Below are 13,842 nucleotides of genomic sequence, written 5' to 3' on the forward strand. Positions count from 1 at the left end.
CTGTCTCACTCACTCACTCACTCACTCACTCACTCACTCACTCACACACACACACACACACACACACACACACACACACACACACACACACACACACACACACATTCACAGAGAAAAAGCTCCAACAAAATTAAAATATAGATGAGTGCAAAGGCCAGGTATAGATATATGTATACATGCATGAATGGATGATTGTATACGTATGCACAGCCATGCACATGTACAACCCCCACACACACACAACACACACACACACACACACACACACATACACACACATACACATGTGCATACAACATGCATATACATATACATAGAAATACACACTTATACTTACATAGACACTTAGATGAGGAAAGGTTTTGGTGAGCTTTTGGACTGTATATGTATAGTGCACATGTGTTAAGCTATGCAAAGGATGTATATTAATGCATCTGGATGTGTATGCGTGTTTTTCTGTGTTTGTGTGTGTGTGTGTGTTTGTGTGTGTGCATGGGTGTGTATATGTGTGGGCGTCAACAGGTCATCCCAAAAGACTACAAGACGATGACCGCCCTAGCCAAAGCCATCTCCAAGAACGTGCTGTTCGCGCACCTGGATGACAACGAGAGGAGGTGAGCGAGCGTCGCCATAGTGACTTAGGTGCTGGCATCACTTCAGAAGCGGCGCCGCGCTGCGCTCCGCTCATTAGCCAGCGCCTCACGTCTTCCCAAATCCCTGTCATATGATAGCATTGTGATATGCTATACACAAGCACACTTTGCTAGTACAATCTCAGCTCTGGCAACCCTGTGTGTGTGTGTGATTGTGTGTTTGTGTGTGCGCTTGTACATTGGTACATGCCTTAAATGTGTGTGTGTGTGTGTGTGTGTGTGTGTGTCTTATCTGTGTGTGTGTGTGTGAGGCTCCTTTGTGTCATGTGCCAGAGCATCCAGAGTGTTTTATCAGCGGGTAATAATGGCTTCATGTAATTGGGCCTCCCTCACTAACCACAATGCTTATGCTGTTGGTTCTCCGCTTGCATAAAGAGAGACGCGCAGACCACTAAGAACCACTTTTGTCTGCGGTCTGAGGGTTGACGTGTGTGTGTGTGTGTGTGTGTGTGTGTGTGTGTGTGTGTGTGTGTGTGTGTGTGTGTGTGTGTGTGTGTGTGTGTGCATGTGTGTGTGAGTTGTTGGTAGTGGTTGGATGTTTGGCATGTGGTATCCATTGTGTATGTACTGTTTCGGTCGGTCTCCATAGCAACAGGGGGAACCACTGTACATGACAGTAATCTAAAGTGCGTTAAAATGTGGGTGGGGGCAGAATTATGTTCCCCCGGAATGTGCGCATTCGCCACGCTCCAGTAAGGCAGCGATTGAGGCTGAAGCATGTCACAAACACGAAATGGCAGCAGGACACATACACACACACACACACACACATACACACACACACACACACACACACACACACACACACACACACACACACACACACACACCTAGTGTAAACATACAGCAGTGTACATTCATACACAAATACACACACACACACACACACACACACAAACCTGACACCATCCCATACCAACCATGTGCACACTAACACACAAACACACAAACACAACATAAATCCATCGATTGTAAATCTGTGTCAGGGTGGAGTGTCGACACGGGCCGTTGTGGGAAAAGGTGGCAGGAGCAGCAGGCATAGCAGGCCTACGGAGAATCCATTCGCTGCGGAGGAGAGAAGAACCCACTGGGCAGCTTTCACTAAGCCCCGGAACACTACACTGTGTGTATATGTGTGTGTGTGTGTGTGTGTGTGTGTGTGTGTGTGTGTGTGAGAGAGAGGCTCCTCATCAGTCCTGTGGGAGAGACTTGCCCATCCATTCCCATCTGAATTCATTTGGAAGTCCTCTGAGGCATTCCAGAATGCGTAGGGCTTGTGTTCAGTGGATAGGCAAAGCCCAACCTTACGGCCTAATGAGAGAGTGGCTGTGCCACGCCAGAGAGGCCAAATTGAAGTGTGTCCCCTTTGTGCGCGTGTGTTTACTCCACAGATGTGATTTGGAACTGCCATCCGGACCAGGTCACACGTGCATGCACGCACGCACACACACCAACACACACACACACACACAATCCCTCTAACAGGCATGTCCGTACTGGGGGGGGGCATGTTGTCTGATTCCCCACGGCTGTCATCGTGTTTAATCCTACCTAATCCAACACACTAGGTCTGTATGCATGCATGACTTGCCTATTAATGTGAAATGGCTGTGCAAACCATTGACCTGCCTTGGTCATTTCATTAATAAGGTATCTACCTACCCATCCATCCATCCATCCATTCATCATGTTTTAATGAAGGTGAGTAAAGCACCTTCACATGGGGTGGCAGTGCCTCATGAGGTAGAGGAGTCGTCCAGCAACTGGAAGGTTGCCGGTTCGAGCCCAACTCCTCCTGACCCTGTCGAAGTGTCTGTCGAAGTCCTCGAGCAAGACACTTCACCCTTGTGCTCCCGATGAGCAGGTGGGCGCCTTGCATGGCAGCCTCCGGCCATTGGTGTGTGTTTGTGTGAATGGCTGAATGTGAGGCATGACATTGTAAAGTGCTTTGGGTGCTCAGAGGAGTCTATTAAAGCGCTATATAAATGCAGCCCATTACATACAAAGCGACAAACAGCACTACTGCCTTCCCTCACAGCGCATTGTTGAACTTCTACTGTGGTGTGTGGTGGCTACTACTATTTTGCGCTGAAGCCAGCAGGCAGCGTAGCACATGCTGCCTTCTAAGTGAAGCCGCATTCATACAGCACACAGTGGCTCTGGTTTGAGAATCCTCAGTGGAAGGAGGCCATTGTGCACGACAGTGCAGGATGAAAAATCTGTAAATACTTAAAGTCTGCACACTTCTTGAGTTTGGTGTAGTAGAAGGTGGTGGGACTCTGACATGGCCGTGGTGATTATGAGTCAAAGTGACACAGCCAGAGCTGGAGGATATTACAGATCACTGACTAGAGGAATCAGAGTCAGAGCTAGAATGACATGATTCGCCACTGGAGTTTGAGTAGGTCATGCAGAATCATGAAAAAGTACTCAACTCAATAAGAATAAAAAATGATTGTGGAATTGTGGAAGGGAAAATGTGTGTGTGTGTCTGTGTGTTGTGTGGTTGTGAGTTTGACACCCTTCATGCCAGCCGGGAGCAGCAGGCAGGCAGGCTGGGTGTGTGTGTGTGGGTGTGTGTCCTGAAATCCCCCAGGCGGAGAGAGAAGGAAGTAGCACTCGGTTGCCATGGCCCCAATTAGTAACGGGGAGGCTCCTGAGATGGCCTTCCAGAGTGTGACGTCATGTTGGGGTTACGGAACCGTCTCTCACTGCCCATTCCCTCAGTGACCAGCCCGGGGGGGCGGAAAGAGAGAGGGATGAAGGGAAAGTGGGAGAGAATGAGAGAGAAGGATAGAGAGAGAGAGAGAGGGAGTGAAGAAGGGGTTGTGCAGTGCAGAGATTAGGGCTCCACATTGAGGTATGAGTCATCATTGGCCCAGGGTGCCACTTGTGAGCATGATAAGTCCGCAGCTGGCACTGATGGGCATGGGAACACTCGATCTTTCATGCCAGGCCGCTGATATCCTGGTATGCTATCATTGGCCATCGCTGCCGAACCTGTGTCGTCTGATTGGCTGGCTCTGTGCTGCCGGAGGCTGTCACGCTGAGCTGTAATTGGCCAGCTCCCCTTCGTTCTCCCTCTCTGGCGTTTTTTGGCCGGCCTCGACCAGCCACGTGCCGCTATTGGCCCGCTGCTGCGCCCCGTGAGGCATCTGGCCTCGTGATAGGACCCCGCGCAGTCTGCCCGGCCGTGATTGGCCAGACCCCGCTGGCATGCGTCGGAGGGGCGCTGGCAGAGAGTGGCGTGTGAAGGAAACATCACGACTCATTACTCACTCACCAGTTATGTAAGCTGAACAACACAAATTTGTTCCTCCATTATCACTTTATTATGCTATCATCGTTTTAATAATCAGGGGCAGAGGGAGCCTCTTTGTGCTGCTGCCCACACGGCTCCAAATGCACTTTTATGATGCATATCATGGCTCAGGGATTGTTTTTTTTTTTTCGCTAGCGGGAGCAGCGTAGCCTGAAAGTTATTTAACCCATCAGATGGCCAGTAAAGTGCTGCTAACGCTAACATAATATATCTATTGACTAAAGTCATCTTAAACACTCTAAGCTGGTCAAATATGCACACACCTGTAGGACCTCGATAACACAGTTTTTGCGGTTTATTTGTGAGTCACCACATTCTGGATGAAAAACAAATGCAGTAAGAGAATTGGATTTTTTTGAATTGTGATATTTCACTATAGACTGTCCTAGCTGTTCGTAGCCATACCATGATCACATTATAACAGTGCCCATAAATGAGTACAACCAATGTATGTTCATGAGTGCTTACAGCCAGTATATGCACACACTGAGGCTTTTGCATGTAGCGATGCTCAATCTACACACAGGGTTTCCACAGTCTTGGAATGAAATGTCATGGAATTGTATAATCCCATATCCATTTCCAATGAAAGTTTTGGAAAAGTTTAAATAACATTTCATAATTAGCCCCAACCTGTGGTCTAAAGTTAGCCATTTTGTACTTGTATAATATGAAGTCATGAACATCTCTTTCAAGGTCACTGAAAAATCATAAAAATGGTTTAATATTGTGTCAGTGAAAATTGGTGGGACCCCCGTATACATCTGGGTGGTAATACAGGTATGTGGGTTAGGGACAAACCTGGAGAAGTTAGCTCATTGTAAATATCCTAGAAGAGGAGACTTTTGGCTTTGTTTTGCTTGGAGAATGAAGCCATAGGGCTCTCTTATTAGGAAGTTTACCACATCATCTGGGTTACTTCCCCAGGTTTGTCACTAGACCATGTCCGTAAAGTGCAGCCCTGGACTGATGCAGGTCTTATGTTGCCCTGCTCCCAAGATGGGTGGATTTCATGGGTGACTCTAACGCTGGTTATAATAGGCTCAGCAGATGCACCCACTAGTGTCTCATCAAGGCTCTCTACTGCATTTACAGATGGATATTCTCAAACACACACACACACTCATCCACACACTCATCCACACAAGCACACACACACACTCATCCACACACACACACACACACACACTCATCCACACACACACACACACACACACACACACACAAACTAAAAAACAACACACACACTACATGTACAAGTTTGTTGTTGTTTACAGTACTGCTATGGTGAGTAATTCGGTGGAATTCAGTGATGGGGAGTCATTATTTTTGTTTGTCTTTGATCCTGTATGCTTTATTATGATCATATACTGTAGGTGTGTGTGTGTGTGTGTGTGTGTGTGTGTGTGTGTGTGTGTGTGTGTGTGTGTGTGTGTGTGTGTGTGTGTGTCTGTGTGAAGGGGAGTTTCCCTGTATCTTGAGCTGCATCTAAAAGACTGCTCTGTCTATTGTTCCCTTTGAAGAATGATTACAGATATGGTTTCATAGATGCTTCAGAAAAAAAGCGACTCACTGTTGCTTGTGTGTGTGTGTGTGTGTGTGTGTGTGTGTGTGTGTGTGTGTGTGTGTGTGTGTGTGTGTGTTCCACCACATTCTGTTAGTCTCTGCCATACTGGTGCCTTATACTCATTTGTACGGTTTATGTTTGTCCTTTGATCCTGTTATGATTAAGGATATTTTAGATGTTTGTGTGTGTGTGTGTGTGTTTGTGTGTGTGTGTAAGTGAGAGAGGGAGAGAGGGAGAGAGGGAGAGAGAGAGAGAGAGAGAGAGAGAGAGAGAGAGAGAGAGAGAGAGAGAGAGAGAGAGAGAGAGAGAGAGAGAGAGAGAGAGAGAGAGAGAGAGAGAGAGAGAGGCCAAATTAAGGTCAGTATCATTCAGTTCCTCTTGTGTGTGTGTGTGTGTGTGTGTGTGGCCCAATTAGGCTCAGTAGCTAGCATATAGTTATTTTGTGTTTGTTTATGTGTATGTATATATGTGTATGTATATGTGTATGTATATATGTGTATGTATGACGTGTCATTGTGTGTATCTGTTTGTGTGTGTATGTGAGAGAGAGAGAGAGAGAGAGAGAGAGAGAGAGAGAGAGAGAGAGAGAGAGAGAGAGAGAGGTCTGTGCGTGTGTGTGCGTGTGTGTGTGCATGTGCAGTGCCACCTGAGCCCTGGTTATTCTCTGTGAGATGTCGCTCCTGCCCTTCAGACTGGCACCATGCCCCGTGCCACCTGCTCTAAGGAGGGCACAGCATGCCACACACAGCCCTCCTTTGTCTTGGCCCTCCTCCTTACTGGGTGACTGCCCGGGGGATAGCCCTTCTAACCCTGCCTCTACCTGCTCACTGCACTGGACCCAACACTTGGACTCGCCCTCATACCTTGAGACGGACATAATCGTGTGTGTCTGTGCGCGCGCGCGTGTGTGTGTGTGTGTGTGTGTGTGTGTGTGTGTGGGACTTGTCTTTAACATGTTATGTCCAATGATGAGAGAATGTCATGTTGCCTTTATCAGTATTTGCCATAGCACTACTGCCATAAGTTAATGGTACTAACACTGTGTCCTACATGTCCATGAAAGCGAGTGTTAGCGGTGCCCGTTGCTTTGACCCTACATCCGAATTCCATCACAATAGCTATAACGTGTGCCCAGTGAGTCCACTCAGTGTACGCTCGGACTCGCCGAAATAGACGCTACCTAAGGCCAATGACCTTGACTGAGCCTGGCTGTCTGGCTAGTGTCCACTAGTGTCTGGCTGCGACAGGCTCTGGGACCAAACACCTGTGTGTGTGCTGTCGGTGTCACCATCTGGCTGACCACACGCCACACGTCATCTGATTGCAGGCTATTCTGGGCCTTTTGTGCTCATGGGCCATTAGAAAGCCACCTATCGTGATAAGACCACAGTTAATGATGCATAATATGATTTGGTAAAAAGTAAAAGGGTGGATACTCAGTCGTGTGTGTGTGTAGTCTGTGCGTGTGTGTGTGTATGCGTGTGTCTGTGTTGTGTGGGCATGTATGTGTGTGTGTGTTTGTGTACATTTGTATCCATGTCCGTGTCTGTAAGTGTGTATGTTCAGGTGTGCTGCGGTGGTCAGTGCCAGGGCTGATTACAGCTCTTTGATAAGGACGAGGTAGCGGTGGCTGTTATCAGCCTTTCCCTGTTGCTATAATAGCCGTGTTGCATGGCCACTTCCTGATGCTGTTATGGTGAGTTAGTTAGCGATGGGCAGAGATTACCAGCCTGATAAGGGTCCGAACCACAGGAGATACACACTAGTACACTCTTCCGGTCAGATACGAAACAAGACTCTGCTGAAAGTGTCGCATAGGAATAGATAAGGAGCCTGTCTTTATGTGTCTGTCTGTTTGAGTAAGTGTGTGTGTGTGTGTGTGTGTGTTTGTGTTTGTGTGTGTCTGTCTTTGCACGTATCTAGATGATTGCCTGTGATATAGACATGTGCGACTGCATATACAGTCAGTGCACGTCCTCTCCTGTGATCTGCCGCTGTCATCAGCTGTACATCCCTGCTAATGTGATATGCAGATTGGTGTGTATGCATTCCTCCACTCTCCTCTCCTCCACTCTCCTCTCCTCTCCTCTCCTCCACTCTCCTCTCCTCCACTCTCCTCTCCTCCACTCTCCTCTCCTCTCCTCTCCTCCCCACAGACTGCCGCCGACGCTTGGCTGGGCTGGAGGAGCCGGGGGGGGGTCTGTACCAGGCACTGCAGCTCTCACCTGCTGAACCAGCAGCACAGCACTGCACTGCACTGCACAGGAGGATGGGGTGATCGTGAGGATCAGGAGAGAGAGAGAGAGATGGAGAGAGAAAGAGGGAAAGAGAGAGGGAAAGAATGACAGAGAGGACAAGAGAGAGAAAGAGCATGGGAGATGCAGAAAGAGATTTAAAAGGGTAAAGAGAGAGGAAAAGACCAATGTTGGGGATCAAGAGAGGGAAAGAGTGAGACTGAAAAAATGAGAAAGAGAGAGATAGAGAGAGAGTGAGAGAGAGAGAGATAGAGAGCATCAAAGGCACAGGGAGATATATGGACAGAGGGAAGAAGGATAAAAATAAGTGAGAGAGAGGGAGAGATAGTAGGGAGAGATAAGAGAGAGGGGGCTGTGAGAGTTTGATGCTTTGTTACCTTTTGGTCAGGTCAAACTGGAAGAGAGAAACAGAACAGACAAGTTGAGTTCAGTTTCAAACAGCAGAGTAAATTTCCCTCTGTCCTGCCCGGTTTATGGCCAGTGATACAGTCGACTGATACAGTATGTCCATGTGCTTGTAGCACGGAGGTCAGACAAGGCCACAGATTCCCCATAAACTCACAAGGCTTTAGATAGGGGATCTCAGGCGCTATCGATTGTGTGTGTGTGTGTGTGTGTCTGTGTGTCTACCCGTATGATGTGTATAAGACCTCACATGCTCAGATTGTGTGTGTGTGTGTGTGTGTGTGTGTGTGTGTGTGGGTGGGTGTGTGTATGGGTGTGTGTGTCTGTTGCAGTGCCGTGCAATCCTGTTACTCTAATCCTCCAATTAAGCAGCGGAGTTGATAAAGCAACCACCTCCCTGACCTTTGTCCCATGCTCCTCACCCCTCTCACCCCTGACCCCTGACCTCTGACCCCTTACTGATGGACAAGCCACATCTTGTGAGCTCTTGTCGCCCCAGCTGTTCACTCAGCCCCAAAATGGGCTCCGGTTGGGGCGGGCGCATCACCTCGCCTAGACAACATTCCGTGCCGACCTCGGACAGTTTCATCAAAGTGTATGGGAGAAGGAGGAAGTGAGACGCGGCTGTGGTTTGATCTGTGCCATCAGATCAGATGAGGACCAGTGTCTCTGGCTCAGATCTCATTCAAATAAAGACTGCGTCTGCTCCTGTCTGTTTGCAGATGGGAGTCTGGAGCAACAGGTGGTTATCTGACATCTTCCTCTGTGTGTGTGTGTGTGTGTGTGTGTGGGGATAGTGACACTGCAGATTTTGCTGAGACAAAGTTCTATGAGACTGCGGTGACATGAGAGCAAATGTATCACCCAAGCAAACTCCTGCAGTAGCAGCATTGCTACCTCCAGGGGGTGTCGTTTCCCCAAATGCAGTGAATTGAATTCAATGGATCTGTAATCTCGTTGTGTACAGAGGAAGAGAGGAGGACTATCAATATTACACTATGCTTCCACTCTATGTGTGCGTGGATGTGTGTATTTGGTATGTGTGTACGTGTTAATGTTCATCAGCACAGACAACTTTCCACTGGAATGGACCACAATTAGAGAACTTTGAAAGTGAGCTTTTAAGCAATAAGCCCCGAGAGGCTGTAGGTTACACTGACACTGTAACTGTTACACTGTTACACTCCACTAGCGCGTCGTGCCTAACAACGGCTGTTGTAGAATCAGTGTAACCTACGGACTCGAGTGGCTTATTGCTTTTCTAAGACTGTTACTATAAATACCTGGCAAAATTTCATAAAGTAAAGGCAAAGCAACGAACAAATTTAACGATTTATTCATAATCATTCTTCTGCCAAGAAATATATTTCCTCTATCTGAAGGGTTGCCGAGCAATGTCGAGACGCAGCTACTTTAACAGTTGTATCAAGTTATGGTAGCGCAGTAATATAGAACGGAATGCGGTCAAGGTGTATGTTTGTGCTGGATTTTACAACGGCATGGATTTTACAACGGCATCGAACGTGATTCAGCCAATCACAATCAAGGACCGGAACTATCAGTTTTAGAAAATGATTCAGCCCAACTACTCAGCATTTTGAATGTTCAGTGAAAAAAAAAACATCAATTTATCCAAGTCGCCTCACAAAGTCTTAGCATACACTGATCTGCACTCTCAGGTGCAGAGTGTTCCTTTGATGCTGTGTCCCGTCAGAGGAGCCTGGAGCAGCGGACTATCACCACCACCTACATACGGATATCACTGCATAGAAACCACATAACGCCCAGACAGAGGCTACAGTTGCTTCTGTGCAGTTCTAAATCAGCACAGCAGAGCTGCATCATGTTACATTACCTTCGTTGAGCTCCTACAATCTCTTATTTAGACATTTGGTCCTTAGCTCGTCGCTCATTGCGTATCACCTGTCGCTTCAAAAGTTGTGATTAGTTTGTTGTACGTTTCGCGTCACCATCAACGGTTGTATCAAAGATTCTATAGTTAACTTTATCAACCGTCTCTGGTTGTATCGCCTATACTAGCCACGTGGAACTCAATTTCCTTAACATTCCATGGTCTCTCATTGCTACATCTCTGCTAGTCTCTTCCTGTCAGAAAGTGGCTTGTGTGTGTGTGTGTGTGTGTGTGTGTGTGTGTGTGTGAGAGAGAAAGAGAGAGTGAGTATGTGAAGGACTGAGTAATCTAAAGAGGGTTGTAAATCCCCTAGGGTTGATGATCTGTTAGTTCAGGAAGTAGTAGCTGTTGTTAGTGAATGCTACTGATTCATAGTGTGTGTGTGTGTGTGTGTATGTGTATACCTCTCTTGTATGTTTCTGTTGAATTTCCCACTGTGGAAGTTTGCTTTGCAGTCGGTGAGTGTGTGTTACTTTCTCTTTATTATGTTTGTTTGGATGTATATTGTTTAGCTTCTCTAAAGTTGTTTAAGTTTAATGCTTTGACAGATGCTGTGTGTGTGTGTGTGTGTGTGTGTGTGTGTGTGTGTGTGTGTGTGTGTGTGTGTGTGTGTGTGTGTGTGTTGGTGGTCTCTCCTCCATGTGGCTTGGCTTTGTAAGTTCTCACAATACGGCAGGCTAAGCAATGAGGTCATTCTCCTCAGGAGGTTACTTGGGTCTCCTCACACACTCACACTCTCTCTCTCTCTCTCTCTCTCTCTCTCTCTCTCTCTGCTCTCTCTCTCATACTCACACACACACACACACACACACACACACTTTTCCGGAAGCACTCATCCGGATCGCCGCTCACGTTCCCCTCCTGCGGTGCCTGACTCATGCGTGCCAGCCTGCTGAGCCAAACGAGGGGCTCTCGCCCCAGAAGATGCCCACCCTCCTCTGAACCTCCAGCATTACCCACAATCCCTCTCCGCAGTGGCCTTCAGCCCCACGGTGAGCTTTTATCCCTCCCTGGCACAATACTCCTCCTTATTAGTGGTCACAACAAGGAGGTTTGTAGCAGTGCTGAGAAAAGCGCTGGGAATCAGTGGCTCAGTCTCTCTTGCTAGTGGACACTATATAGACTATAGATTCAGTATTCTTTATTAGTGGAGGTTCGTGTCTGTGTGTAGAAAACCATTGGACAGTGGTTTTCACTAGCTCACTCCCCCTAGCTAGTAGCCAGTAGGTTTAGTAGAAAGTGGCTGTATTTTAGCACTCAGAATGGAAGAAGGTGTTTCTCGGTGTTGTTTTAATACTGGGCGATCACACAGTGTGCTAGTGAGTGGCCATGGTGGTGTTGTGTAGGGGTTATATTAGGTAAGTACTATGCATCAAGATGTACACGTGACCAACGCTGGTTGTGTATCAGGAGTTACAAGGATACAAGGAAGTTTATTGTCACGTGCATATAGTTACTGGAAGTAAGAAATGCAGTGAAATTATGTCTGGTGTCAGCCTATTTGTGCAAAGTGGGGGGGGGGGTAAAAGTGCAGAAAGGCTAGGCAATCAAGGACATGGGTAGATGGAGGAGAAATCAAAAATAATAAATAAAAGTTCTATGGAGATGTGCAAAAAAGTTGGAGAAAGTCAGATATGTGTGTGTGTGTGTGTGTGTGTGTGTTTTGACGCTGATGAAATAAGAAAATAATAAAAGGTCTATAGCATAGGGTGAGGGATGTAAAAGTGCTAAAAGTCTTGTAGGTGTGTGTGTGTGTGTGTGTGTGGGGGCATGAGTGCTGAGGAGTGAATGAGTGCAAAGTCAGTATAGTGTGAGTTCAGAGTTGGGAAATGTTTGAGAGTGCTGAAGAGTGAATGTGTGCAAAGTCAGTATAGTGTGAGTTCAGAGTTCGGATGGCCTGGGGATAAAAACTTCTCCTGAGTCTCTCAGTTCTGGCTTTGTGACTACATAGGCGTCTTCTTGATTTCAGCGGTAGGAATAATCCATTGTTAGGATGAGAAGAGTCCTTCAGAATCTTTTGGGCTCTTAGGAGTACTCTTCTGGAATAGATATCTTGTAGAGCAGGAAGTTGAGTTCTAATAGTACGTTCAGCTGAGCACTACTGCTGCAGAGTACTACAATCTCTAACTGTGGAGTTCCCATACCAGGTGATGATGCTACCAGTTAGAACACTCTCAACCGCTGAAGTGTAGAAGGCCTTCATGATGGATGTAGAAACTTTGAATTTCCTTAGCTGACGAAGGAAGTAGAGTCGTTGTCTGGACTTCTTCAGAACATATTGAGTGTTAACAGTCCATGTTAGGTCTTCAGTAATGTGGACACCAAGGTATTTAAAACTTGTGACTCTCTCTACAGGTTGCCCGCTGATCATTAGTGGGGTGTAACTGTAGTTCTGCTGCTGCCTTCTGTAATCTACTACCATTTCCTTGGTTTTATTGATATTCAGTGTCAAGTTGTTAGATTGACACCACTGTGCCACCTCATCAACCTGATCCAAGTAGAGCTGTTCATTGTTGTTACTAATCAGGCCCAAGATCACTGTGTCATCTGCAAACTTGATGATGGAGGTATGACTACTGTTGGCTTTGCAGTCATGTGTGTAGATGTTGTACAGCAGTGGACTCAAAACACAGCCTTGGGGAGCACCAGTGCTAATGGTTAATGAGTCAGATGTCAGACCCCCACTCTAACCACTTGTGAACGGTTGGTGAGGAAGTCAAATATCCAGTGACACAGGGTGGTGTTTAGTCCTAAGGCCTTCATCTTTGTGACCAAGGTGAGAGGTACTATCGTGTTGAATGCTGAACTAAAGTCAATGAACAGCATCCTCACATAATTCCCATTCCCTCCTCCAGGTGAGTTAAGGTGGTGTGCATGAGGTTTGAGATGGCATCCTCTGTAGACCTGTTGGCTCTGTAAGCAAATTGGAGGGGTCGAAGGAGGCAGGGAGGGATGAGCATATAATGTTTTCACAAGCTTCTCAAAACACTTCATCACTGTAGACGTCAGGGCTACTGGGCGGTAGTCAGACATGATGGACTTTTGTTTTTCGACTGGAACAATAACAGACTGCTTGAGGCAAGTAGGAACTGTCTCTTAGCCAATGATGTGTTAAAGATATAAGTGAACACAGGAGCTAACTGAGCTGCGCAGGATTTCAAAACCCTGTTAGAAATTCCATCCGGTCCAGCAGCTTTTCTACAATTAACCCTCCTAAAGGCATTGCTCACATCGACCTCAGAGACACAGAAAGGTGCATCCTCATTTGCTTCACATGCTGCAGCTAGTCCAATATAGTCAGTGTTTTTCATGTCAAAGCGAGCATAAAAAGCATTAAGTTCATCAGGGAGGGCTTTACTCACATTCATCATAGGAGGGGACTTTCTTTCAAAGCCAGTGATGGTTCGGAGTCCTTTCCACACTCGTGCTGGATCACCCTCCAAGAAATCAGCTTCAACTCTGTCTCTATAGTGCCGCTTAGCTGAGTTATGACACAGTCTGTTGTTGTTGCTTTTGTGTGTGTGTGTGTGTGTGTGTGTGTGTGTGTGTGTGTTTGTGTATGTGTATGAGAAGTTGGCACAGAGTGTGAGGTGATGAATGGAAATCCTCCATTCTGACCCTCAGAGCATAACGAACCCACTCCTCACACACTTCACTCATGGAGCAGAGAGAGGCCCACAGAGAGCGCACACACACACACACTTACACTCACACACACACACACACAC

General features: G+C 46.9%; 1 protein-coding gene across 2 annotated transcripts in view; it reads left to right on the forward strand.

Annotated features, from left to right (window-relative positions):
* prkar1b (protein kinase, cAMP-dependent, regulatory, type I, beta) overlaps nt 1-13,842 on the forward strand; it is a 76,981-nt gene that overhangs the window by 21,518 nt on the left and 41,621 nt on the right. For both annotated transcript variants that reach the window (XM_048246448.1, XM_048246449.1), the window contains one exon: nt 523-614. In XM_048246448.1, the coding sequence (XP_048102405.1) occupies nt 523-614 (92 nt within the window). The remainder of the gene's footprint in view (nt 1-522; nt 615-13,842) is intronic.

Source organism: Alosa alosa, chromosome 6 (assembly GCF_017589495.1).
Source record: "Alosa alosa isolate M-15738 ecotype Scorff River chromosome 6, AALO_Geno_1.1, whole genome shotgun sequence".
NCBI classification, from domain to species: Eukaryota; Metazoa; Chordata; class Actinopteri; order Clupeiformes; family Clupeidae; genus Alosa; species Alosa alosa.